This window comes from Pyrgilauda ruficollis, unplaced genomic scaffold, assembly GCF_017590135.1.
Source record: "Pyrgilauda ruficollis isolate IOZ18807 unplaced genomic scaffold, ASM1759013v1 scaffold25, whole genome shotgun sequence".
NCBI classification, from domain to species: domain Eukaryota; kingdom Metazoa; phylum Chordata; class Aves; order Passeriformes; family Passeridae; genus Pyrgilauda; species Pyrgilauda ruficollis.
The window spans coordinates 10,130,280-10,156,474 of record NW_024523822.1 but is presented as its reverse complement, the minus strand read 5'-3'; the positions used below and the strand labels follow the sequence as shown (position 1 = coordinate 10,156,474).

At 34.4% G+C, this 26,195-nt stretch overlaps 1 protein-coding gene across 35 annotated transcripts in view; it reads right to left on the bottom strand.

The window, feature by feature from the left end:
• Positions 1-26,195, bottom strand: part of RIMS2 (regulating synaptic membrane exocytosis 2) — a 445,269-nt gene that overhangs the window by 179,906 nt on the left and 239,168 nt on the right. For 28 of the 35 annotated variants that reach the window (XM_041470636.1, XM_041470624.1, XM_041470633.1 and 25 more), the window contains 5 exons: positions 24,983-25,029; positions 23,706-23,818; positions 10,446-10,576; positions 7,546-7,717; positions 6,849-7,002 (listed from right to left, as the gene is read on the bottom strand). In XM_041470636.1, the coding sequence (XP_041326570.1) occupies positions 6,849-7,002; positions 7,546-7,717; positions 10,446-10,576; positions 23,706-23,818; positions 24,983-25,029 (617 nt within the window). Of the gene's footprint in view, positions 1-6,848; positions 7,003-7,545; positions 7,718-10,445; positions 10,577-18,036; positions 18,085-23,705; positions 23,819-24,982; positions 25,030-26,195 lie in introns of all 35 variants that reach the window. The other 7 variants (XM_041470623.1, XM_041470626.1, XM_041470628.1 and 4 more) reach the window with 1 other exon arrangement.

Here is a 26,195-nt window from a genome sequence, read left to right as displayed (position 1 = left end):
TTATTCCTTGTAGTTGAAAAGCTCACAGACACTGTATTAAACAGAAAAGAGTGCCAGTCTGTAAGTAAATGATGCACCTCAGATGATATGATATGACAGTGTTAGAGAAAATTTCCATTTCTTGCCAAATGGTGCTGTTAATGGATTCACTGGATGACTAAGTGCCTTCTGGCAAGTCACACTTTTTCTGACATCCAGGTACTAACTATTTGAATATATGGATCATATTACTAATTCACCTACTACTTACAATTTCTAGCCCTCTATATTTTCAACTTTGGTTTCTTGATAAATATAATACATTTTTATGTCTCAGACCCAGAAATCCATTAAGCAATTTAATTTCAAAGTGAATTATAGGGGCTTTTTCTGCATCAGTTACAACCTTTTAGATGTGATTTATTGTGTAACTTCTCTAATATTTGTATTTCTTAATACTAATCTCTTCTGGTTATGAACTTCATTAAAAATGACAATTATTTAGCTACAAAATTGTGAAAAATGCAGTTTAGAGACTTTGCCTAGTTTACAGGTGTTACCTGAACACCAAAGGTGGAAGCATGCCACATGCGACCAAAAAAAAATCTATTAACACAGGCTAGAAATTATTCATGCAGTTAAAACTCATGGGCTTTCTGAATTTAACTGCTGGACAGATCTTCAAAAGCATAGAGCTTCTTGAAGAGCACAAGAATATAAAATTAGTGAGATTATAATGGGATTGAGGACTAGGAAAGCAATATTTGTTTCTATATGGTCACAGCACAGAAAGGAAGAAGTCAGAATAGTATTAAAACCATCTGAAAACTTCACTAACAACTTCATTAAACAACAGAAGAGTAATTTATTAACATGATTTTATCAAGTATCAGAGAAATAAAGTAATTCTCTTAAACTGCTTCAAAACAGGTTTTTAAGTATTTTTATAGTTTAATTACAATTTAGTAAATTAATATCCTAAATGAGTTTCTTTTATTAGAAAAACAAAAATATTTTGACAGTTTAAGGCCTTTTTGGACATCCCTGTATCATGTTAAATACCTTTTATTTAAAGTATTTAATAAACCATAGATGTACAATAAAATATAATAAATAAATAATAGATGTACAATAAATACAATACTGGTATATATATCCATATTCTGTGAATAAAATATCAATGCATGCAAAAAAAGATAACATGCTTAAGGTTTGTGCTCCATTCAAAGAAAGAGAAAAAACTAAGGAAGAAGCATGAAAGAGAAAATTAATTGTCATTTTGTCTCTCTAGGGTAAAATTCATATAATAAATTAATCATGGCCTGTACCACTGACCATAAAATGCTCCATATTATAATTTGGAAAAAAAGTCTCTGACACGTGTGTCCATTAATTACAATTCACTTACCTACTAGTCAGCAGCATTATTATCATTTCCTCAAGTCAGGTTCAGTGACATTCATTGAAAATTATCGTGCTGACTTCCCAAACTCACAACAAACTAACAGGAAATTGCTGAGACAGCAAGATCCTGATCCTGCAGTAAAGTGAGCCTCTACAGAGCTCAAGGAAGTGAATAATTTTCATTGGCCATCATTTCACAGGGGCTTATATTTCACAGATTAAAGTTTCAGATACATTTGTAATTAATTATTGTTAAACTTTAATGATTTTGGTACTACGAAATGTATATCTTGATGTTCAACAATATAGACTTGATAGCTTTACCATTTAAATAATGGAAGAGGGGGATTAAATTAACAGTTATGACATTCTTCCTTGATCAGATGGTAGAGCCACAGAATGTTCAAAAACTAAAAATTGTCAGCACTCAGCAATGACAAGTTCATCTGAAAATGTTTTTCAAAACTTAATAAGTAATGGGATTATCTATTTTTTAATTCAGTCTAGCAGTTTGATTTTTTCTAGTCAGATTTAATAATTTTTATCATGTTAAGGTCTCAGCATAGCTGCAGAAAATACAGTCTGATGGAAAGATGTACAAAGTAAAAAACTGAAAAGATGACAAAATTTTTCATGTTACTCAAAACATTTTGTTTACACATTATAGATTTTCTTTATTCCCATCCAAAGAATGAATAAAATTTGAAAAAAAATAAAGATATGTATAGCTTTTTGCACAACATATGCAGATTTTTTTAGAATGCAACCATAGCCAAATTTTGCCCCAACAGTTTAAGTTCTCATTACTGTAATTTCTCTCCCTCCAGATTTTTAAGGACCTGGTAAATCATGAAATTCAATGAATGGAGTCATTGATGAATTTCATTCTAAAAGTGATGGAATTCCATTTACAAGAAAACTACTCCAAAGACTATTTACATTTCTTTTCATTTTGATTGGTTTTTCTGGTCTTCTGATCTTGGGAAAAAAACCCATTTTTGACTTCTATATTTGGTTTTCAAACACTGTAATTTCTAAAATCTTTGATATCTTGTTCTCAGCAGAATTTATCTCCCATACATTTATTACTTCTCCATTACTGAGGATGCTCAAAATATATATTTTTTTTAAACCATATTGTGAATTCTCATGGTATTCAAAAGCTGTAGAGATCTGCTGCTGTACAGACCTATGCTGCAGCAAGAGACCTGAAAATGTCTGGTTTATTGCTATATTAACATTTCTTCTTATTTGCTCACTTAGCTGTTACCTACACTGCACATTGCACTCTCTGTGGGCTGCAGATCAATAATTCAGACAGCTTCATTTTAAAGCTGCAAAATCTGACTTAGAAAACTAGTGCCAGTTGCTTTTCAATCCTAAGTATTTGGGAAAGTCTTAAAACTTGGAGTAAAACAAAATCTGCTTCTAAACAAATTCAGCATCAATATAAAACTAAAATATTGTTGTTCTCCAAAACAAAAAATAACCCCATATTTTTTCTCAATTCAACAATATCAGCTCACACTACACAAATGCTCACATTACATGGATATAACTGTAAAGATGGAATAAGAATGCATCATATCCAATTTGATTTCCATCTCTATATTCTGGGCTCATGGGGAGGAACTAACTTTAGATACACAATCCAATCCCATGGTATAAACCTTGTTTGATTTCTGTATCATTTCTCAACAAATAGAAATACCAACAATAACTTCCACATCCTAATAACCATGGACACAGCACCCAAAGCACATTCAGTTTTGTGTGTATTCTCCAACAAGATTCTTAGCTAATGTGAGATAGAAAAATAGCCTGCCAAAAATGGGTATTCCTAAATATTCTCTAAAATTATTTTTAATTTTCTGGTTACAATCTTTTTCAGAGGCAATATAAAAAGAACTTCAGTTTGGCTGTAATTCTAATTAATGTTGCCTGGAATTCTGGGTGTATGGCTGATTTTATGGTAAATGTTAGAGAAAATGAAGTAATTTTAAAAACTCACTTTGAAAGTTGAACACAATAAGTAAAATAGACCTACCCATTACCCCACATTTCTCATAATAAAAAGCTTAAAATATACTCATTGGATCAGGTTATGAAAATCTCAAATATAATTAGCTGAAAGAGCTAGTAAGTCATAATCCTATGTTCTATATTAGTTCCAGTTTCTAAGTAGATGTCTGTCAAAAAACACAAAGGAGAAAGTATGGGAATGATTCTTTATCACTAGGAAGTTAAAGGAATGTATGGATCAGAGGACTGGGAAAGAGAAGGTGGACAGCTGACTTAGATCAGTCTGTACCACAACACACTGCCCACTCAAAGGTATTGAGAGATAAATATATGTAGAAACTAAGCCACTGTCTCTGAAAGCTGGCTCCTAAAAAACCAGCATATGGGGCTCTGTGGGAAGCTTGCACTTTGCTACTGGCAATCTGTAAATACAACTTCACTCCTCAGGGCTGACAGTCTGCTCTTCTTCAGGAACACTGCAATCCAGTGATATTAAAAAGAGAATAGAAGTGGTAAGTGTAGGTGGTTCTTTTAAACTACCTTTAGAGAGTAACACTTAAGTATTGTCTTCAAATAAATATGTTTATCCCTACTCGACAATCATAAAGATAAAAAAGCTTAGAAGTGTAATGCGTATTTATACAAACAAAAAACAACCTTGTAATTCAAAATATCTCTCCTGTCATTTCTCACACTAACAATTTTTGGGGGTATTCAATAAATTCTTTCATCACCAATTCTATACATAGAGGCAATGCAGAAAAGAACAAAAGGTAGGAGGACTGAGCTGCTCAGACTATGCACCCCCAAAAAATTGAAATCAGCCTGCTTAATAACAGCCCAGCACATGTTCTAAAAAATGCTTTGAAAAGCATTGACAAACATGCTAGATGTGCCTTATTCTAGAGATTTTCTTCACATTGTCATAATGTCCTGCTGGATAACATCTGTTTCATCATATACAAGAATGTTATTGAAAGATACAAAAACGTCTTCAGACACAAGAAACTAATATATTGACTTCATACTCTTTTGACACCTCAAAAAAGGTAAAAATCCTAGACTTCTATGTATTATTAATATAGTATAAATATTTTACTTAGTGAAGGCAAAAAGGCTAAAGAGGTGCTGTCTGCCCTTCACCAGTCCCTGGTGATGACATTTAGATTGGGAAGAGCATTTTTGGAGCCCATCTGGTGCAATGCCTGTCTCAGGCCTGGCCAACTTACACTGCAGTGTTTACAGCCTTCTTCAGTTGAGTACTGGACCTCTCAGTAGGACATTGCACAACCTCTTTGGACACCAAGAAGTACTTTTATTTTCATTTCGGAGGAGTGACAGCAATAAAAGAAAAATTGTGTTTTCCCACTGCTAAACGGATTCGGCTGCCATAGCTGAGCTCTGATCAGATGCTAAATTTCCAGTTGTATACTTTTTCAGACCCAGAAAGCAAGGGTTTTAATTCTAGGATACCTTGTTCTGTACATTTAAAACTTTCTGTTTAAACTGAAAATTATTTATGATACACAAATATTCAAGACATGAATATATTCCTAGGCCACTAGAGAAAATCCTTCATTATCGGGTGTCTATCTCTGTACAAAAGGAAATAGGATAATTTAGTGTAGGGACATCTGAATTCTCCAGCAATAATAGTGAACATCTGAAATTGCTTATTTGCTTGAAGTTTTTAAAACCAGAGGCTGAAAAACTAGTGCTCTGGGAACAGTCAGGTTAACCATCTTCATTGAAAAGCAGAACTTCTATACCAAATATTAGTATTTCACTAAAACAGATGTTTTGCTAAGTCCTTTCCTCTATATTTACAGACAAGCATGTACAATTGTTCAGTTGACCACATTATGAGTATTAGTATTTATTAGCTATTTTTTATTATTTATTAGTACATAGATTACTATATAAAAAACCTGAATGTCTTTCAAATTTTGAGTCAATATCATCCAATAGATCTTTACTCAAACATCACTAAAATTTGTTAAAAAATAAATCCTAAATTCATTCTTAATGGCAGTTATTTATTGCACTGACAGAAATTCTGATAGACAAACAGCATTTGTTTGCAGGACTGAATATTTCCTGAAAACCAGAATTTCACTAACTTCACATACAAAGAGTGCAACTGGTCTGTAAAAATAGTTGTAGATGGAAACTTAAGATATGTTAAAAGATGGCATAGACCATATAAGAAATATAGTTTTAAAACTTTAGTTAAATAACAGTCATGGCATATGAGAAGACTGAAAAGGATTGAATTGCAATAGAACTCCTTGCCTTTTAACTATCACTTATTTTATCCGTTTGGGGACAAGCATAATCTTACAACTTCAAGGCTATGCAGTGTAAGTCTCTGACAGTGTGTCTATCTCAGAATATTATGATATGGAGCATTTTAATCCTTCTCACCATCAAGTGCACAGAAGCAAAACAGATCAACTGCTTGCAACACTTGTATATAATGGGTGATGCAATAAAGACTCTACATAGCACATATGAAATATCCAAGCTTGTTTTCATGACTACACACATGTTTCTGTGAGTTTGTGTGAAACATGCACACACACTCACATACAATGACTCAAAGAAACTCCAAGTAAATCTTAAAAATTGCATTGGGGTTGTTGTGGTTTTAGGGTTTTTCTGTTTGTTTTGGGGCTTTTGTTTTGTTTTGTTGGGTTTTTGTGGTGGTGGTGGGTCTTTTGGGTCTAATTTGGTTGGTTGATTTGGTTTGTTGGATTTTTTAAAATAACTGCCAAATGTATTTTTAAAGTTTATTCTGTGAAGAAGAGCTTTAAATCACTGGCAGTATCGAACAGTTAAACTGGAGAAACCATGAAGTGTTAAAGAAGCAGATTTTTCCCTTTTACTGTCTTATTCTTTTATCTATCTATTTTTATTACCATATTTTATATACTCTAGTTTCAAAAAATCTACTGATAACTACTATGGACCAGGTATAACAAATTCTACAAAGTAGAATTTTTAAAGAAATTCCATTTGTGAATCTAAACACATAAAATAACATCAAAGCAAGACAACAGGCCATGGTATTAATTTATCTACATATGATGTTATATATAGGTTACTTTAAGAGAGAGATCCTGTAAATCTACTTATGCTTAAACAATGAAATTATGAACATAATACAAAAGAAAGAGCTTCATGATAAAAAGAGCACATTGCGAAAACCAAGATAATTTTCTCAAGCTGAGTTGTCTTATAAGAAAAAAATGGTGCAATGCACAGTGGTTGATACCATTTGTAGCCTGTCAGACTTTCATCAGTAAGCACAATGATCTAATACATAACAGCTACAAATTAACATAAAAATTCTGTCAGCTTTCCATTTGCAAGAATTTAATAGATTTTATTATGCATTAATTCAAATGAACTATACACAGTGTGAAAAACTAATAATAACCTACTTTGTAACCTCCGTGTGGGACTCTCTCCATGGAGCTGTCTGCGTGGCAAATATGGTGAGGGATGGGGAAGTGGCAATGAAGAGACATCATGTGTTTGAAGTTTGTACCAGTGGGGTTCATCATCTAGTAATGCTGTCTCTAACTCAATAAGAATCTAAAAAAGAAAGAATGGTTAAAAGTAGGAAAGCATTGCATGACAGAATATTTTAAAATAGATATACTTATAAATGTTATTCTATTATTCTTACACTGCTAAGGATTTTGTCTGAAGTTATATAAAAACCTTGCTTTAATATGAAAGAATCTTCTGTGCCTTTTAGAACACTAAATATACCCAAATATCATTCACAAAACCCTTATTACCTTATGAGAGCCTTTACAGCTTTCAAATAAGTAAACGAGCAACGTTCCAAAGTTTTAGTAAAATATGACTATGGATAATATGGATTTTAATGAACAATTAGAAATTAAGAAACCACATTCATGCTGTTACTAAAACAGAAAAAACACAGAAAGAATCTCATATCAGCATTATATGATATGTGTGAGATCACTGTTTACTACTAAGTGAAAGAAAAAATAAAACAATAAAACCAGCTTTGATTTGCACAGTTAGTAATTTTTTCAAAAATAAGTATCTACGCATGAGTATGAGAGAGCAACTGTATTTCTATAGCAACTACCAATACTTGTATACCTCTCCTAAAAATTCACTTTCTTCCTCTCGAACTCGTGCTTGGTCCCAAAGAGTGATTTCTAACATTCGTTCTCTAAACTCTCTCCGATGAACTGGAGAATAAATAAATGTCTGATTCCACTTAGGTTCCAATGTTTTCTTTACTGTTTTTGTTCTTCTTTTATTTTTATCACTGAAAAAAACAGTTAAATATTAAATAGGTTCAAAACACCATTAAACTGCATTAAGTATATAATGGAAAATAGGAAATCTTAAATCAGCAGTTCAGTTTGCAGGATCATGGGTACTACAGTCTACATTACAAATTTTCCTTTATTATAATGATCAGTGCATATACTGAGGATAATTCATAAGTTCATATTAAAAACTAAGGTTAGGTAATTTCAAGTTTAAGTGCCAATTCCAATTTTAAGATGTTTCCCAAAATCCACAAATGTTTTATTATGATTTTGGGTGTATTCTCTTTTATTTTGCAAGCAGCATTTTATAAAGTAAAATGTACTGCCATAAATGGGATTTCCACAAGGCAAAGTCTGACAGTAGAACATCTCTACAGACAACACGGGGCATAGCAAACACCGGCATTTCAAAAAATGATCCAGCTGGTTCACTCAAGCTCCAGTCCTACAGCGGCTCCTTCCAACTGCAGAGCGGGAAGGAGCAGCTGGCTCACACAAAGGAATGGTCAGGGAGCTGGGACAGTGCAGGGTTTCCCTGGCTAAAGGCTCCTTATCCACCTGGGAAACCAAAAGCCCCAAAAATGAGTTACGTGTTCTTTTCCAGCAACACTGGAACAAAGAGCATTCTCAAAACAGCTTCCCAAATCCTCTGGTCACTCCAATGAATCACCCAGGCTAAAGGTGCACCTCCACTGCGAGGTGAGGTCTCCAGGCAAGGATACCCTGGCAACCTTGGCTCTGGCTCCAGGGCATTGTTGAAAGCAATGTTTTTGCAGAATATTTCTGCTTGAAAGAATGAATATTTTCTGATTGAAACAATTTTCACTGGAAAACACCCACACTCCTTCTACTGAGAATACTGACAAGAGTCCTCATAACAATGCTTATTTTAAACCTGCTGATTGCTGCATAATGCAGCTGCCATACTAATTTATAAGGATTTTTTAATAGGCAATGCAGATAAAGTCCATTCGTTAATACTTGCAATTGTAATAAAGTCATTGTATTTGTGAACTATTACTTGGAAGTTGTATAAAAAAATTACCTAAGTAAAAATATTTTAGACACACTGTTAAAAAGAAACATAAATTATTTCTAGCATACTAAAGGTTTGTTTACCCTTGGAACTGAAATAAGTTATACTGTACAACATTTTTCAATTAAATTTCCTAATTCAAAGAGAATTCAGCATCTTCATCTAATTAAATGCTTGACTTACTTAAGTGTATTTTACCTCCAGCATGTTTCTTTCTACTACACAAGAAATATACTCTTGCTTACTTAGTTTTTAAATCTAAGGAAAGAAAAATGAGTTTCCACATCAGAAAAGATCCCACAATTCTGTAAGACAAATTGCTGATCATAAACACATAAAACAACCAAAGAAAAATTCTGAATACTTCTCATAAATGGGAAAAATTATAGATTAATAAAATTTAATGTTAATATATTTTTAGTTATCACAATTTGCATTGCAAAACATTGTGAACACACATTTTTTAGCCTATTAATTACTCATCACTATTGAAAAAGAAGGTAAGATAATTGAAGCAGACCTGCTTCTCAGTTTAGCACAGCTTCAGCAGCTAGAAACACACTGCAGCAGTTTGAATAAACCAGGGATCTAAACCAACTGTTCAAATACTGGTGAGCCTGAGAAAATCTATCCAAAACCTTTTAATCATCAATGACACAGCAAATTAGGTAGTCACAGAAAATTTGCTTGTCAACATATGGTATACAATGAAAGTGGAAAAGCAACTTGGAAAAGTCTTCCAAAACACAAAATAGCTTTAATTCCTGCTGAAGCCAAATGGTAATGGAGATAGCTAGCATCTTCCCAGTTTAGCTACTGGGAAAAGCAAAGGAAGTAAAAATAAAAGTTACATTCTGTTCTACAGATTCAGCAATCCACTGATCTATTATTTTGAGTGATATTAAAGCTTTGAATTATTTGGTTGATACATTATAAAATAAAGGTAAACATGTTCCCCTACTGACACAATCTGAGGAAACATGAATTTAAAAAAAAAAAAATAAACTGGAAAACACACTATCTCTTCTGCTGTTCTTCCCAACACCTAAATTTAAACACAGAAAATCATGGACTAAGAAGTGAAGGAGTTTTTCAGGAATAGGGGTCCTACCACAGTTTAATTTTTCCTAAGAGCATATATGATACCATCCAGATTAACATGAGTCCTGTGCTTTAGGGAAAGTTTTCAAAGTGCAAATGGGAACACTGAGCTGAGTCCCCTTCAGCCTTAATTGACTTATACTGTGAACAAAAATGGGTGGGTTTCAGATGCCAAACCTGTTACTGCTTTATTGTATAATGGTGGGGTAAACTAAACTGCTGCACTCATCAGTCCAGAAATTTATCAACCTGACTGTGTAGCATCTTCTTTGCTCCAGAGAAGAATAACTGGCATAGGAAATAAAGGCATTATAATACACTAATAACATTCTTTGCAAATAACAGATCCCCATGCAAAGACATATGTTTACCTTTCCTTTTCTATTCAGTATTTTATAATATAATCAGGAAAAGCAAGTTTGTGCTTAGTGTTCAAAGACACCTTGCTGTTACATACCATGTTCAACACAAGAGCTCAACACTGTAAGCTTTTTTCCATGCAAGTATGGCTGATAAACTCAGCTGTGCATGTCACCTGAGTATCAGATTAATTCAAATATTCCTTGTCTTTGCGTTCACCCTACCTTCTGTCTGGAAGAAAGTAAATTTTAACATAAGGATTCCTTGGCCTCCCATCTTCCCTTGAAGGAAGATCCTTCGCTCCCAGTATGGTCACTATTAACTGATGACCAACCTTGTCATACCACAGTTTTATCTGTAGGAAGAAAATATTGATTAGTGAACTCATTTCTACAATGAAGTTGTATATTAATTCTTCAAAATAATTTTGCTCATGAGCTTCTATTTATTTACTTAAACAGAAAATATTTTATTCTACTTTTCATTTATAACAAAGAATAAAAATAAGTTAATATTGTAATAGCTTCAGTATATACCAGGAGTTACTCTTTTTTTAAAACCCTGTACTATAAGTACCTTACTTCACACTAATTGTATTTCACATGGTGCTCTGGTTAGGATTATTCTCCCTTGTATAGTATTATTTGCATTACTAATGTATGGTATTCATATATATACATCTCTGAGGAGTTTATGCACAATGAATTAATAATTTTTCATCTGCTGTTGTGCTAAAGAGACTATGGGATAAACCAATAAAAATTTCACATCACTTAATATTTTTTAACATATATACACTTAATTTGAAATCATATAAGTCCTCCATAAATACTGAGAGGAAGGCTTAGTAATCCAACACTCTTCAAAGTCCAACTCAGTGACAAGGTAAAAAAACACTATTATTCATTTGCAGTAATTCTTACTAACCAGTCTAAGGCTTGATTTGCTATCCTTTTTCACTACAGTCATTACAAGCTGCTATGTAGCTATTTCAGTTTGAATTCTATGACTGCAAGTACATCAGCCAAGAAAGGGATATGACTACTTCAGAGCAGTCACTGCAGAAGGGGAAAATGGTGCAGTTAGGGCAAAACAAAGCCTTCCAAATGGCCAGGGAGCCACTACATGGTGGTAGCACTGCAGTGCTACTAGCTGCAGCTCACTGAGGAGGCTCTCTTCATAAGTGGTGGTAGCACTGCAGTGCCACTAGCTGCAGCTCACTGAGGAGGCTCTCTTCCTTATGAAGACTTTGCCTGAGACAGAACAAACTAGGACATTTAAAGAAAACAGTGACTCTGCCTGAACTTAAGGGAATCAGAGAGGATAATGCCCAGCTGCACACCTAACCAGACAATACACCTTTAGGCATGAATATACCCTAGCTAAGGTAGACATAAAGAGGGGAAGGTGCACTTTCTGTGGAAACCATCTCACTTAATTTCAGAGACAGGGTTTTCATCTACTATCATAGCTCCTCATCGTCAATATTTCAGTCTCCTAAAGAATGGTCTTGATGTAATTCTCAAGACTTTTAACCCATAAAGAAGAGGCTGATTTAGCTCTCTGCCATTCCTAATAATTCACTAAGTGAGATTACACTAAGACACGCCAACTCAGTTATTGGTGGCAGTGTACTTCTTCCTTCACTGCTTCAGATCTTGCAATTCCTGTAGTCACAACCATTGGAATGGATATTAAAAATGGGATATTTGTCCTTCATTACCCTGTCATTGGCCCTGCTACAAACTTTAAAGGTTTCTGGTACTAATAGCTAAAGGGCCCTGTGGCTACTCATCTGTGTGTGAATTTTAGATGTCATTCCTACATTCTTGCAAGCTAGGGGCTTTGACAGTATTTTTTCTACATTGAGAATTTTCTGGACTTCTAGCTATCTCCATCCAGCTACAGACCAAAAGCAGAAAGCTTTGTACCGACAGTACAGCTTTAATGACCTCTGAAGTACAAGTCAACTTAAATATTCTTTGGCACTAAATGTATCCACCCGCAGGTTTCCTTGGGAGTCCTGAAGCAAAAGACAGACTTGGTTTGCCCCACATCTCGAGGGGAATAGCACTGAAGACAATCTTCTTCATTTGCTTGTTGTGGAAAATTATGCTTGCTTAAGGAGAATGAAATATATTTGTGATACAGACACTATCACAAACCATGACTGATGAATGTGAAATCATCTAGATATAGGCATCAAAAATACAACCAGAATTGTGTGTTCATATGCAAGCTAAATATATTTGTTTCAGACTGAATTTTTACATGAAAACTTCAGTCAAAATATTTAGAGAACTACTTAAGCAGAAACTGAAATCATCTGACACCACTTCATTGAGATTCTTTAAAAACTATAGTTTGGAACAAGAGCTCAAAATTCGCATTGACTTGTACCTTCTACTTTTCCCTTGATGTTCTTAAATAAAAAAATTGGAAAAACTTGAACTTAATGGGCATATTTTCCCTCTAATGCTCTTTAATTTGCCTTGTTACAGGAAAAGCCAGGAGTCAGAATGAAGACCAGAAAGCTCTCTCTCTCCTCTATTCACACTGCTAGCACTCCAATACACAGCACAGGTACTTGTAACCCAAGCAGTCGTTTGACTAGGATTCAAGGAGAGGAAAGGAAGAAACTGTGAGAGAATGGTCAAAGAAGCCCACACAGGGGAGAATGGGATTGCATTCTTATGGGATTAAAGGAAGGAAGAAGGGACAAATAAAAAGCTGCTTTATAATTACAGTGAAAGTTAAATAGACAAGATACTTCTTGGTGAAACACGGGAAGGATGGAACCACTAATGTCAGGGACCAGAGATTAAGAGAAGGGCAAAAGTAGAATGAATGAGAGAAATGCTATAAGGTGACAAAAGAACTAGCCATGCTAACTGGCACAAAATATGTTGAAAGAGAGACTGGGATGAACAAAAATGTATCAAGATTTTTTACACACACACACACACACACACACACACACACACACACATGCTTTAATAAGTTTAGAACATCTAAGAAACTTCAACAAAGCCAACAAAGCAATCCTGATCTAAATGAAGGAAAGGAAAAGCTAAACGAACACCACATAAAATCAGCTACATAAAAAGTCATGCTGGCTGATGCTAATGTCAAGACTAACACTTGAACAAAACCGTCTTGAATGGGATTTTGTCTCTCTAGGTTACTTAGGATGTAGGCACCTAAGATTCACTTAGAAAGTGGTGCAACCTGAATACTTTCCCACTTTACACTGAAGTCCTGGAGACCAATTAGCCACACACATGCTCATATACCTTCCTTCCCTGGGCTCCTTCAGCAGCCAGACATGCACCTAATGCTTTATTAAGCTTCTACCGTGACCTACATTCAGGCCAACAGACATGTGAATTCAGTGCATCCTGATACCGAGGTGCACTGGGATGGTCTGTTATTCACAGAGGGATGCATCTGCTGCAGACAGGCTGCCAGGTAGGAATAACTGCCACAGAGTGCAGGAAACAGGAACTCTTCTGCACTCAGAGGATTGAAGGAAACAGAGATGTGGGTCTGACCCCAGTTTCATTCTTTCTGGTTTTTAACCAGTAGTGGTCAAATACAAGAGCAATACTCATGTAGGGTATCAGGTCTGGAACCTGCTATGCTAAACTGAAGAATGCTTTGATAACACCACACTTCTATTCCCAGCCAAAGGGTATCTCAGCTTCAGATGAGACTTCATACTCCAAAGAATGGGATGTGGCACAGCTTGATGATAAAGGAACTATTTTGATACACAGGTTCAACTTCTTCAGTCTAAACAGTATTTAAACAGCATTTAAACAGCATGTGTTCTGTTTCTGGAATAAGCTTCCTACACAAACAGTATATAAAAGCTGACTGCTGGTGTTGCATTCTGAGAAGTGAGGATGCAGGTATTTAGTACATCTAGCTGGTATTCATGTTTCACAGAATCACAGAATAATGGGTAAGATTGGTTCTCTGCAGCCTCAGTAGAAGGTAGAAGCCTAGTAGAAGCCTCCCCTGGAGAATCAACTCACCTCTGCAGCAGCCTTAGTTTCAAATAGAGTTAGTGGGCTTAGGTGTCTTTTATTTGGGTTAATCACTCTCTGCAGGTATTGAGGTACTTAGATCTTTCCTTCAACTGTATAAGTGAAAGCTCTTCCTCAAGGCACCTCAAATGTATTTGAAGTTAGTATAAGTTATATAAATTAAGGATATAAATTCAGCTTACTAGATTTCATCTTTTTTTATTAGATTTCATCTTCACTAAAAATTAGAAAATAAGTAATCATGTATAAGAACAATTACTCTTATTTCCCCTGATAAGGAAATCAGTTAAGAAATTCTAGATAATATTATTGTTGCACTTTCTATACTCCTGTCTCATGAATGTTTGACTGTTTGCTCAACTATGCAATTCTAATATAGTTTTATATACAGGACATACAGGCAAAACATATCCTCAGTCATAATTTAGATTTAGAAACAGAGAATATTTGAAGCTTTAAATCCTATGCTACAGTTATATCTTTGTTATACAAGGGTTACTCCATGAATCTCATGAAAAGAGATAAAACTTGTGCCACTGGGAGAGACCATCTGCCCTACAGCTGATTTTTACCACCACAACCTACTCAAACATCACTGGCTTTTAGAGACAGCTGGCTGGGCATGTTTTTTTCTTCTGTTGCTCATTATAATTTTTCATGTAACCTACATAGATGTTTATTATGTTTATTATTATTTTAAAATTATATACTACTTTTCTTTCTGACACTATTCTGAAATCAAAGATATACCAGTGGGATCTGTTGTTTGGAAAAAATAAAAATCTCAGTTTATTTTTAAAAATACTTTCAGTAATCTTTTTATTGGACTTAAGCTTATGTAGATGCTGAAACTGCCCTAAGGTGGTGAAGTCTTTGGCATAGCTGAGGCCAGTTTTGAATGTTGTTAAACACACCTCTAAAAATCCTGAGCACTGAGGGTTGCTAAATCAAACTACTATTGCTTTCTGCTTCAGTTGCTGTCTAATATGCTTGAACAACTACAAGAAAAGGCTGTCAAATGGAAAAGCTTGTAGGATATAAAGGCCAGGAAATTATAGAAGTACTTAGGCTGCCCTAATCTAAGTTTCTTTTTTAAATCTCTTTTTTAGTGGTTTTACCTTTTACATATTTTTATACATGATCAAATATATTGATCTGTATGAAAGCCAAAAGGATGGCTGAAATTTTTGAAGTTAGAAAAAACCCAGAGGCAACTCTGGCTCAAAAGAATGTTTTGCCAAGTAAACAAGAGATACTGCATAGAAAATACAATTTTAAGAACAGATTTTTCCCTACAAAGATTCATAAAGCATCACTCTGCAAGTTCGACAATTACTGGTATGCCAAACTGAATCTAAAAATTCAGGAAATAAAGATGTACTTTTACAAGTACTGTAAAATTAGTAAAAGCTCAGTGGGCATTTAATAGGAAAGAAACTGAGTGTTTTTCTTCCCAATGAATAATGATGATTCTATGAAATCATCCAGTGAGTTAGAAGATGAATGGAATGTCATGGAGGGAAGTGTGGAAGAGGAGCTTTGCCAGAAAGGATCAGTTTCAGACTAACAAGCAAAGAAGATGCAAGCAAGAATAAAGATACGCATTTCCTGTTGAGAGCCATGAAACAAATAAGTATAAGCAGAATGTCTGGAGATTCTCATTCTTGTAAGGACTTCTACAGACACAGCTATACCTCAGCCCACAATGAAATGTATACTTCCTGACAACCATAAACAGCAGCTCAGAGCTCTGATTTAGTGAATTTGTCATGCCAAAAAAGTAACCAGAGTTCTGCACTGCTGCAGGAGTGATCCTAATACTCTTGTTTGAAGATCACTGGAGAATTCCTCTTCTTCCAGCAGCCTGCATGGTAACTATATCTAACATTAATCTTTTTATACTATCTATTATCACCACTAAAAGTGGGCAGATGGATGACTTTTTGTTTCAGAGTAGAAAGATTGTAAAGATTTCGCTAAGGTCATAATTTTGAGTTCTTCAGGAACTCTTGTAAAAATCCTTATGTTTAGCACTGACTGTTACTAGGCTTTGCAAAAAGAAAACTGTTAGACAGGTCCACATGGACTCCACAGGCACTGATTTTGTAGACAAAACTGGGGCTAAGGAAAATTCTTACCTACAATATAAAAAATAATGCATCCAAAGAGCGAGCAAGTAAGCCTTAAACATTTTCACCTCTTGTTAGATATTTTCTAGCAAACATGACACTTCTTTTCTTTTCTCAACTACTATAATCATTTGAGCAAAGTATTTTTTTTTGTTTCACGAGAGGATATTAGTCTAAGTAGAACAGACAATTTTTATGTCTATGTCTTTATTTTGTATAATGGATTTAAAATAAGGAACTACTACATGTTATTTCTACATTACAGTATTTCATGAAACATGCAGGTTTCAGGCAGAGATTTCCTTTTTAAATTGAACAATCAACTGTCATATAATTTTTAAATTTATTTAGCACATATATAAAAAGAAAATAAATATTAAAAAACTACATATGCCATATATAATATTTACCTCTATGAACTACTTAACAACTTGCAATTGTACCTCTCTGATTTCATTATCATGAGCAGAATCCAACTTTCTTAATAAAGCTAAAGGATGTTTTAAATTTTTCATACAAAGCCAGTTTATGTCAATATCACATAATATATTAGCTTTAAATCATACAACCAAGGCATTATTTTATAATGTCTTTTTTCTTTAGAAGTTTTAATTTTGAATCTATATTTAAGCAGTTGTAAGGAATACTTTTGTGAATAGTGCATTGTGAAAAAAAGTGTACTTTATCAAATATGAGTCATATTTGATGTCTTAATTACAGTCTAATTTAGAATTCCTTTATAAATATATATATGATCTCTTTTCCATTTCATAATTAAATTCAGTCATCTCTTTCTGATCACTTAGATCATCCTTTACATTTTGGTCAATTAATCAAAGAAAAACATTTATAAAGCTGTCACACAAAAGATTAACATCTCCATAAAGATATTTTGTAAGAAAATCAGATAATATTCTGGTTTTAAAAAAATGAAAAACATGCAGCAAAGCAAGATAAGTATTGTAAAATATTAGTAAAACCTATTTTACATAAATCTATAGTACCTTAGAAGCTTCCTAATGAAAAAAAAGGCAAACAACTTGTACCGAAACAGAATATCAAAGCTAAATAAATTCAGTAAGACAATGGGAGAATTCATTTTTTATTCAAGTAAAGTTTTGTCTATATTGATGTACTTAAAAATGCAAGAACCAAGTTCCATAAACAATAAATTTGTTTATTTGAACGAGGTACAAATTTTTTGCCCATCTTCTACTCAAGGCGCTACTATTATGTGGAAAATGCAAAAAAATAAGAAATGATAATGAATGATTTAAAGAGACATTCATCTTTATACAACAAACTGAAGTACAAAATTATTTATTGCTTAAACAATACACAAATTTTGTATGTGGGATGCATAGTCGCCATCACTATTGAAACCCATATAAGTTTAATACTGGACATTTAGAAAAACCAGATGTCTCTTTAAATTTTAATTTAATATTTTAACCCCCATGCAGAATTTTACAAGCTGCTCACAAGATGACATGAAAATTGTTAATATGGTTTAAAGCAACACACTCAAAATATGGGAAAACGGACTACAATGTAACGTTTTCCTACTATGCATTTTCCATAACCAACAAAAGAAAAACCCACAACTTTAGTTTCTGTCAGGCAGACGAAGTCTTTACCTGAACCCTAGGAACAAAAGGCGTTGTTCTTCTACTAAGGCTTTGGCTCTGGTAAGCAAAATTAAAGAAAAAGCAATAAAACAAAACCAAAAACGACAACACGCTGGAAACTAAAAGACCAAAAGTAAAAACAAAGACACATAACTATTACTTTAAACACAGCTTTACACCAACAACATATTTATCTAACAAAAAGTATTTAAATGCAATGCATAAATTAAATCTGCAAATCTGTTACCAAATCATATCAAAACCCTTGGGTGGAAATTCTTGCCTTAGGTAAGTCAGCAGGAATTTTGCCACTGATTCCCCAGGAGCAAGGATTTCTCTTTGCAAGTCTATAGACAACATTTACAATAGATTTAGAAATAACATGTAACAGAAACAACAAGTAGGCAAAGTGTGATTTAAAAGTGGGGTTGGAAACATAAGGTGGATCATCTCTTTCAGGGAGATTGTACATGCATATTCAGAGAGAAACAAGCACAATTCACATACTGACAGCTTTGGTTACTTTGGAAAGTGAGTAAAATAAAAGGTTTTCTCTTTTTTTTGAGAGTCATGTCTATTAAAAGTCCTCCTAAACACTTAGAAAAAAATTAAAAGAAAGTTAGTGCTCTCTGGTATTAACTTTACATGGGGGAAGGTACAATCTCTGTATTTCAATTCTCTAGCAAGCATGACAGAAATGACATATGGTATACACACAAAATCCTTGCGTGAAATGGGATCTAGAAAATTTAGCAAACTCATATACAGATGCATTTATAACATATTTTTGTGCTGTACCAGTTCAGACCACATACAACCTTGTGGCCTCCATCAGCTACATCAAGATTACATCGAGTACAGGCAACTCAAATTCCTGGATTAGCTGCAAATTCCAAGAAACCACTCCCCACCTCCAGCATAGGGCAACAGCTGATGGAGTGGCACAGAATTGGTGCAGAGCATGGGGCATGGACAGGAAAAGGAGCATGTGGTGATACCTCAGAGGGCTGGTGAGTGGGAGAACAGGAGCATGGAGTAGGTCACAATAATCACAGCCATCTGACAGGTTGGAATCTCCTTTATCTCTGCTCAGTTTTCCTGAGATTATTGATCTAATTCAAATTGATAGAAAGAAGCTACTACTCAATATTCGCTTCCATTAGAAATGTACTCAAAGCATGGAAATAGGCACTGTGATGATGGTTCTGCCACCCTCCTTGCTTATTTGGCATGCACAGATGATCAAGAAATCTGTTCCATAAAATGTGTGAGGTAATCTGTTCTTACATCAAAGAAAGAGGATACATTAAAAAACGTGGCAGTCTGGATCACAGGTTTTGTCTGATGTGCTCCCTGCGTTCCGCAAGGCGCAGCAGCTGCACTCTGCCTGCCACTCTGCACAGGCAGAACTGCAGAGCCCAGTTTTAAGGGTGTCAGAATGTGACCTAGTCACAATAAAAGTAGATCTTCAGCTCACTTCAGCTCCATTTTACAAGGGAAAAAATAAATTATCCCAGGATACTGCAATCCTTAGAGGACAGAATCTCCCCCACCATGCACCAAGCGTCCTCACCTGTCATATTCTGCCTCGGAAATGGAGGAAAATCAACACATTGTGTGCACTACCTAGAACTTTCCAGGTTTTGATGTAAGAGAAACAGCAATTTAATTTTGTACAGGTATAAAGGGAAGGAAGAAAAGGAAAAAGAACACGTGAAAGGGGAGGGGTAGCATGTGTTGTACTTGAACTCATCCCCTCAATGTGCTGACATATAGGCCTTTCATAACGTACCATAAAGGCTTTCAATTATGTTGCATATATTACAACTATATTTACTATAACTTTATTTTTACTGCTTTATAAACTGAATATGTATGGAAAATCTATTGAAGTGATTCTGTGGTTCAAGTGTATAGGGAAATAGATTAATTTTATAAATTATACCCCTTTTCTGCTAGAACTCTGCCAGTACAAAAATTTAATACTGTGATTTTATACTTGTATCCATTCACATGGTCTCATAGTTATGTTGTTATTCCCTAAACCTAACTATTGGAAAAGAATTTCAAGTTATACTTTTCATACAATATCAAAAAAGTAGACAAAATTCAGTAGCTAAGCTAAGAGAACCAACATACAAAGAATACTTTTGACTTTTTCAAAATGATATTAAAGGAAAAACAGCTCAGTGAAAAAAAATACAGAAACAGGAATGAGACAAAGCAAATAATAGAAAAACTATAATTGCAATAACAGCCAGATACTCCCCTGAAAAACAACATGAATAAAAAGTGCTATAAAATAAAACACAGTTAATATGGATAAATTATATTAGCAAGTTATAACACACAATAGTTTACTGTAGTTGCACATAATTTGTTCAATTAAATATGTACTTGGGCAGAACAATTATTAATGTAAAGAGGATTTCCTGTCAGTGTGTGATGGTTTACTTTGTGGTCAATCCTATTAGTCAGCTCTAGACTGACACTGTAACCTCCACAAAGAAAACACTGACACAGACCAATGCCAGCAGGGAGGAAAACATGGAAAACTGAACATACAGAGGAAGACATCCCTGAATGCTACAGTGGCACTGCTGCAGCTAAACCAGCCAAAACCACACTGAACATAAAGAAATAGATTCCAAAATCCTACTTATATATAAAAATGCTTTAACGATCTAGAGCATTGTCTGAATAAGCCTATACTCAAGTATTCATTCAAATACTTCAGACTTTCATCCAAACTGTTGTGTCTCCATTTCTGCCAACAACCCTTGTGTTTCACTGCCTATGCCAGTAACCACATCTGCACTAACAGCAACCCCTCAGGATACATGCTACTGTTCAAAGGCACAGAAAATACAGAAAACACTTCCAAAATCTTGCCTTTCATCTGTTCCCCCGTCACACCTGCTTGAATTCAGCCACCATCACCCAGAATATCATTGACCCCGCACTTCCATGGAGAACAGCATCCTCATTTACTAATTTACAGCTCATTTGTTGCCAGGGTTCTGTAGTTATTCTCCTGTCTAGGCACTCCCCATAAAGAGCACATTCACAATTACATTCAGAATTTAGTATTTCCTTTCATTTCTCCCTTACTCAGCTATTTTGAATGAATATGCGATCCATCAATTGTTCTGTTAGAAAAGAGCTGATTAAGACACAGAAAACCAAAATACTGAAGCACATCCATTTTGAAGCATTCCAAATAAAATATTTTTTGTAACTTTAAAATTCAGTTTTACCTTACTACTTCACCTTTGCTAAAGGTCCAAAATCAGAAAATCTCACAGTCTATTCTAATTTTTCAAAACATCTCCAACTTTACAAACAGGATTTTTTCACTAACTCTTCTAAAGTTTCAAAACTTCTAAAAATTATAGAATGATAAACCAAAATATTAAAAAGCAAAGGAAAAACTATTCATCATACTACTTTCAAGAACATAAACACCCAAATCTGATGTCACAACATTTTTAATTCTTCAAAACTATCTTAAAGGATCAGTCCAAAAAGAAACTACATTGATTGTTTTGAAAACACTTTTCCTGTAGAATACTTCAATTCTCATAAAGTCCTCTATTTCTAAAGATGCTTATTAGCCTATACATTGCAATTTGCCCAGTTAGATCCCATGTTGCCACCTATGCAGAGCATCTTCAGACACTATGACAGCCACCTTTGCTAGCAAAGCAAAAAGTTTAGTACTTCCCTCCCAAAGTCTTGACCCAACAGCAGCAGGAGCTGGGTTGTGCCCTTAACATGATTAACATGAAATACAGCTATTTCCAGTGTTTCATTAGCAGGGCAGACAAGACGAGCATCCAAACTTTCAAAGTGTCTACTATTTTTAGATGTCTAAATTGCAACTTTAGAGAGTTACAGAGCATTTCTGACCAGTTTCGCCCAGCTGGATCTTTGCGTGCTCAGATAGATATCAGCTGCTCTCTGGGGGAAACACAGATAATATGAAGTAGGGAGTATTGAATAGATACTGAATAGAACAGTAGATAAGGAAGTACCAAAAAAAAAAAGGACAGATTTTCTGGTGTCTCATAATATTATTGAGTTTCCTTAGATAGAAAGAAACTTTTTAGAATAGGCATTTATATATTGAAACATTCAAAAAAATAAATAAAAATAGAATTTATGCCTTCTTGAGTTAAACACTGAATTTTATATGCCATTCTGAAAAATAAAACATTTGGATTTCTGTTATTCTCAATAAATTACAAAATACCTCAAAATTTCCCAATGCTATGATTACATACTTTAAACTTCAGTATCCTATGAAACCACTAATCAAAAGATTTACTGACTTCACTAAAAAATCCTAATCTTAAACTCATTATGATTTTGATCTGAAACTGAGAAAGTCAGTTCAATGTGGTTTCTATTTGGACAATTATTCCATCTTGTGTTTGCACTGGTCATCTGAACAGCTAACTCTGGCTCTTGAATTTCCTGCTGGGAGCTAGGCACCACCACTTTTTAACAGCCTAATCTTTTATGAAGGTTAGAAAAAGGAATTTCTTTCTTCCCTGTCTCCCCTATTAACAGTTTTTACTGTCTTGTAAAAATAAGAGGGTTTTTAGAAACTTTGGTCTGTGTATTTTGACAGTTCATGTTCCCTTGTCATTGTACTTTTGCAAAGCACTCTGCATTCTACAGTCAAGATTTTTAGTTTTCCATTTATCCAAAGCATTGAATCTTTCAAAGTTGTTAAGTACAACAACTACAGAAAATTATGCATTGTAAATGGTTTTTCTGATGAGCAAACAAATAATGTCTCATGCACTGCAAGATGGAGCCAATATGGCCACTGAAGAGACAAAAATATTCTCTGTCTCCTCTATCCATACCATAAACCATTTCTGTGAGACCTAGAAACAGTCTGCCATAAAATATGGATTTTATGCATATTTTTATGGTACGCTCAATATATACAACTTGGAAGTAACCTGAATGTGACATTTCCAAACTTGTTTAACACCAGTTTTGCACTGCTTCCATTCCATTTGCCTTTCCTTTTCAATATGTCAGGCCTCAACTGAACACTTTTGAAAAATCACACTTTGGAATTTTAAATAACATGGAAAGATGCACAAACCCAACTTTTTCAGTTTATTACAAAAGAAATACCCTTTAAAAGAAAATATTCACAAAATGAACTTTCTTCTCAGTGAGAGTGAAGAACAAAACTGAGGAACATCAGCACAAAGAATACAACATGAGTAAAATATCAGAGGGATATCTGGGGAAGTTATATGTGAAAGTTAGTTCATAAGAAATAAGCAGTTGTAACATCCAGGCACACAGGTAATAAAATCTACCAACTCTACACACAAGTGTGACAGTTGAAAAATGTTTACTCTGAACAGCACAAACATAACTGGAGGCCAAGATAAGACCTCTCTGAAAATTTGACTCTACCAGTCTAGCTTACCAGATACATATACATGTATATGTCAAATTTCCAAAAGTTAATAAAATGGAATGTGATTATGAAATTCTGTTCCTGCCTAGACTGAGATGTATAGCATTAAACAAAAAATGTAGCTAGTTTAGTTTAACAAGAAATTTCTGTTAAAGGTAGCTAGCACTGCAGTAAGAGTTGTATATGCTGCAAAAAGTACAACATTAATATCAATGAAATGTTTACATACTGAAAGTTGTCCAGACAAGAACTGTGGAACATCCCTTAACATGCCAGGACTCATAGGAGAAGTCACTGAAATAGAAGGTCGGTCCATTTTTTGAGATTCAAATGAACTAGAACCTGTAATTATAAACAATAATATTTTATACATAGTAGCAGTTATGTATATATTTCAACATTCTTTAAGCAGAAATTGTAGAAATATAACCAAACATGCAGTAAAGTTGCGATAAATATCACTTTTTAAAATCTATTTAAAATTACCAAATGATGATACTCAATCTTTTGGTGATCAGATGCAATCAGGAGCTTTTATTTATAGAATGGAATATAGATTATTCAGATATTTCTGACTGTAATTATGTCAGTAAGTTGAAGGTCCAAAAATAAACACTTTACTGTGGTCAAATGAATTCAGTCTTCTGACTTATTATCTTGTCCAATCAACTAATTTTTAATTAGATTTTTACAAAAAATAACAAGATGTATGCTATGTTTTTTGTGCATTTTGTTTCAAATTTACAAAGTCTGAAAATGGTCAGAGGACAACTTTTGACATACAAAACATAGAGGAAAAGTGGAGTATTTTTATAAATACAAAAGACAATCTACATCTCACAAAACATAAAGTTAATATTAAGAACTGGGCAATGAGTAAAAAGTCATTGAAGGAGTTTTTCATATTATTATAATTTTCATATTATTATAATCAAGCTTATGCCATTTCATTTATTCATAGCTTCTATTACAATAGCATTCTAAAACAGTGATAAAAAATAACTCCAGGCTGAAATCCATCTTATCAGATCCAAGCCAAAGAACAAGTTATTCTTCCCTACATGAAATATGGGTTCAGTCAATTTAAGTAGCACTGAGTGGTTCTAATAAAGTAAGGGTATTCTGAGTTCAAAGTAGCTATCACTCAGGCTGTAAACAAAGAACATTTCTTTCTCATTTTTAGTTTATAAGATGCAATTGAAATGCAAAGCAAGAGAACAGGAAATTAAAAATTGCTATTAATGTTCTTACATATTATTAGAATTATACTTTCTTCAATCAAAACTCATCTAAGCGTATAACCAATGCCGAACCTAAATCACAATATCCTGAGTTTTGATAGCTTATTATTAAACAAAGGTAGATAGATAATACAGTAGGATGACATATTGAGACAAATATACACAAAAAGACAAGACCTATACTGACTGCAGAGGACATTTTTCATTCTATTTGTGCTTACACAAAAGAGAGAGAAGATTTTCCTACCCCACAATTGAAACTTACTGGACTCCAGCTGTGCATGTGTGCTGTCAGGTATTCTGGGAATGTCCCTGAAATCAGGAAAATTAAGATAGGCTGATCCTTCATCTAACAAGCATATTTAAATTTCAATTACACTATAACACTTCCCAAGCCACCATGGAATGCCTCAGGAATGGTGCATAATCTGCTGGCTGTCTTCAGCTACTGGTATGATTATCTGTTATCCTGTGTAAATCATTTCAGTGTCAAATTAAATCCTACAAAAAAGATTTGGTGGATGCAGGAGACAGCCTACACAGTCACAAATGAAATTATTCAGTAAATAAAAGAACAATCTCAGAGCTAATGGTAGACTAAAACTGTGAGTAGTAGCTTCTATGATGACATTATACATTAATTAAATTTAGTGGACGCTCACCAAAACATACTTGGCTGCCACGGCTATCCCAGTACATTCTTTACTGAACTTGAACCACAAATTTAATCAATCTTACCTTTTTCATAACCAAATCAAATGTGTAAGTTCATTTGGCAAAATTGCATTCTTTCATATACAAGACATGTTGCAACACCTGTGTCAAATTTTGTGCAGAGCCACGTCATTTTAAAGCACGCAACCACATCCCCCCAGGCAAAGGAATATATCTGAAGGACAAACATTACTGCATGCTAATAAAAGCGATCAATATGCTAATAAACAATTTCAGAGCTATTTGAGCAAAACCAAGCAAGATGAATAGCTTCAGTTCTGAGCCACAGCAAAACCAACATTTACAATCCCGTTGTGCGTTTCAGGGCAGTCGGTTTCCCCAAGGCCACAGCCAGTCCTGAGGGGCGGCCATGGTGAGGAGAGGCTGGGGCTGCACCGTGCTGGGCCCAGCTGGCTCCTTGGGTGCCTCTGCCATAACATATTTAATAAAGGACAAAACAGCTGTGCAGCAGCTGTGAGAGAAAACAATGAGGAAAAAAGGCCATGAGAGAAATGTTGCAGACACCAAGGTCAGGGAAGAAGGTGGAGGAGGACGACTGGCTGCAATCCCCTTTCCCTGTGCCATGGACTCCTTGGCAGAGAAGGAGGCAGAAAAAAATAGGGAAAAATAAGTGAGTTTGAGGCTAGGAAGAAGAGAGATAGGGGTAAGGGGGCTTCAGTTTTGGTTCTATTATTCATTATCCTTTTATTGTATTAATTCCTAACAAAATAATCTTCCTCAAGTTTGTTTTGCCCACAGTGGTA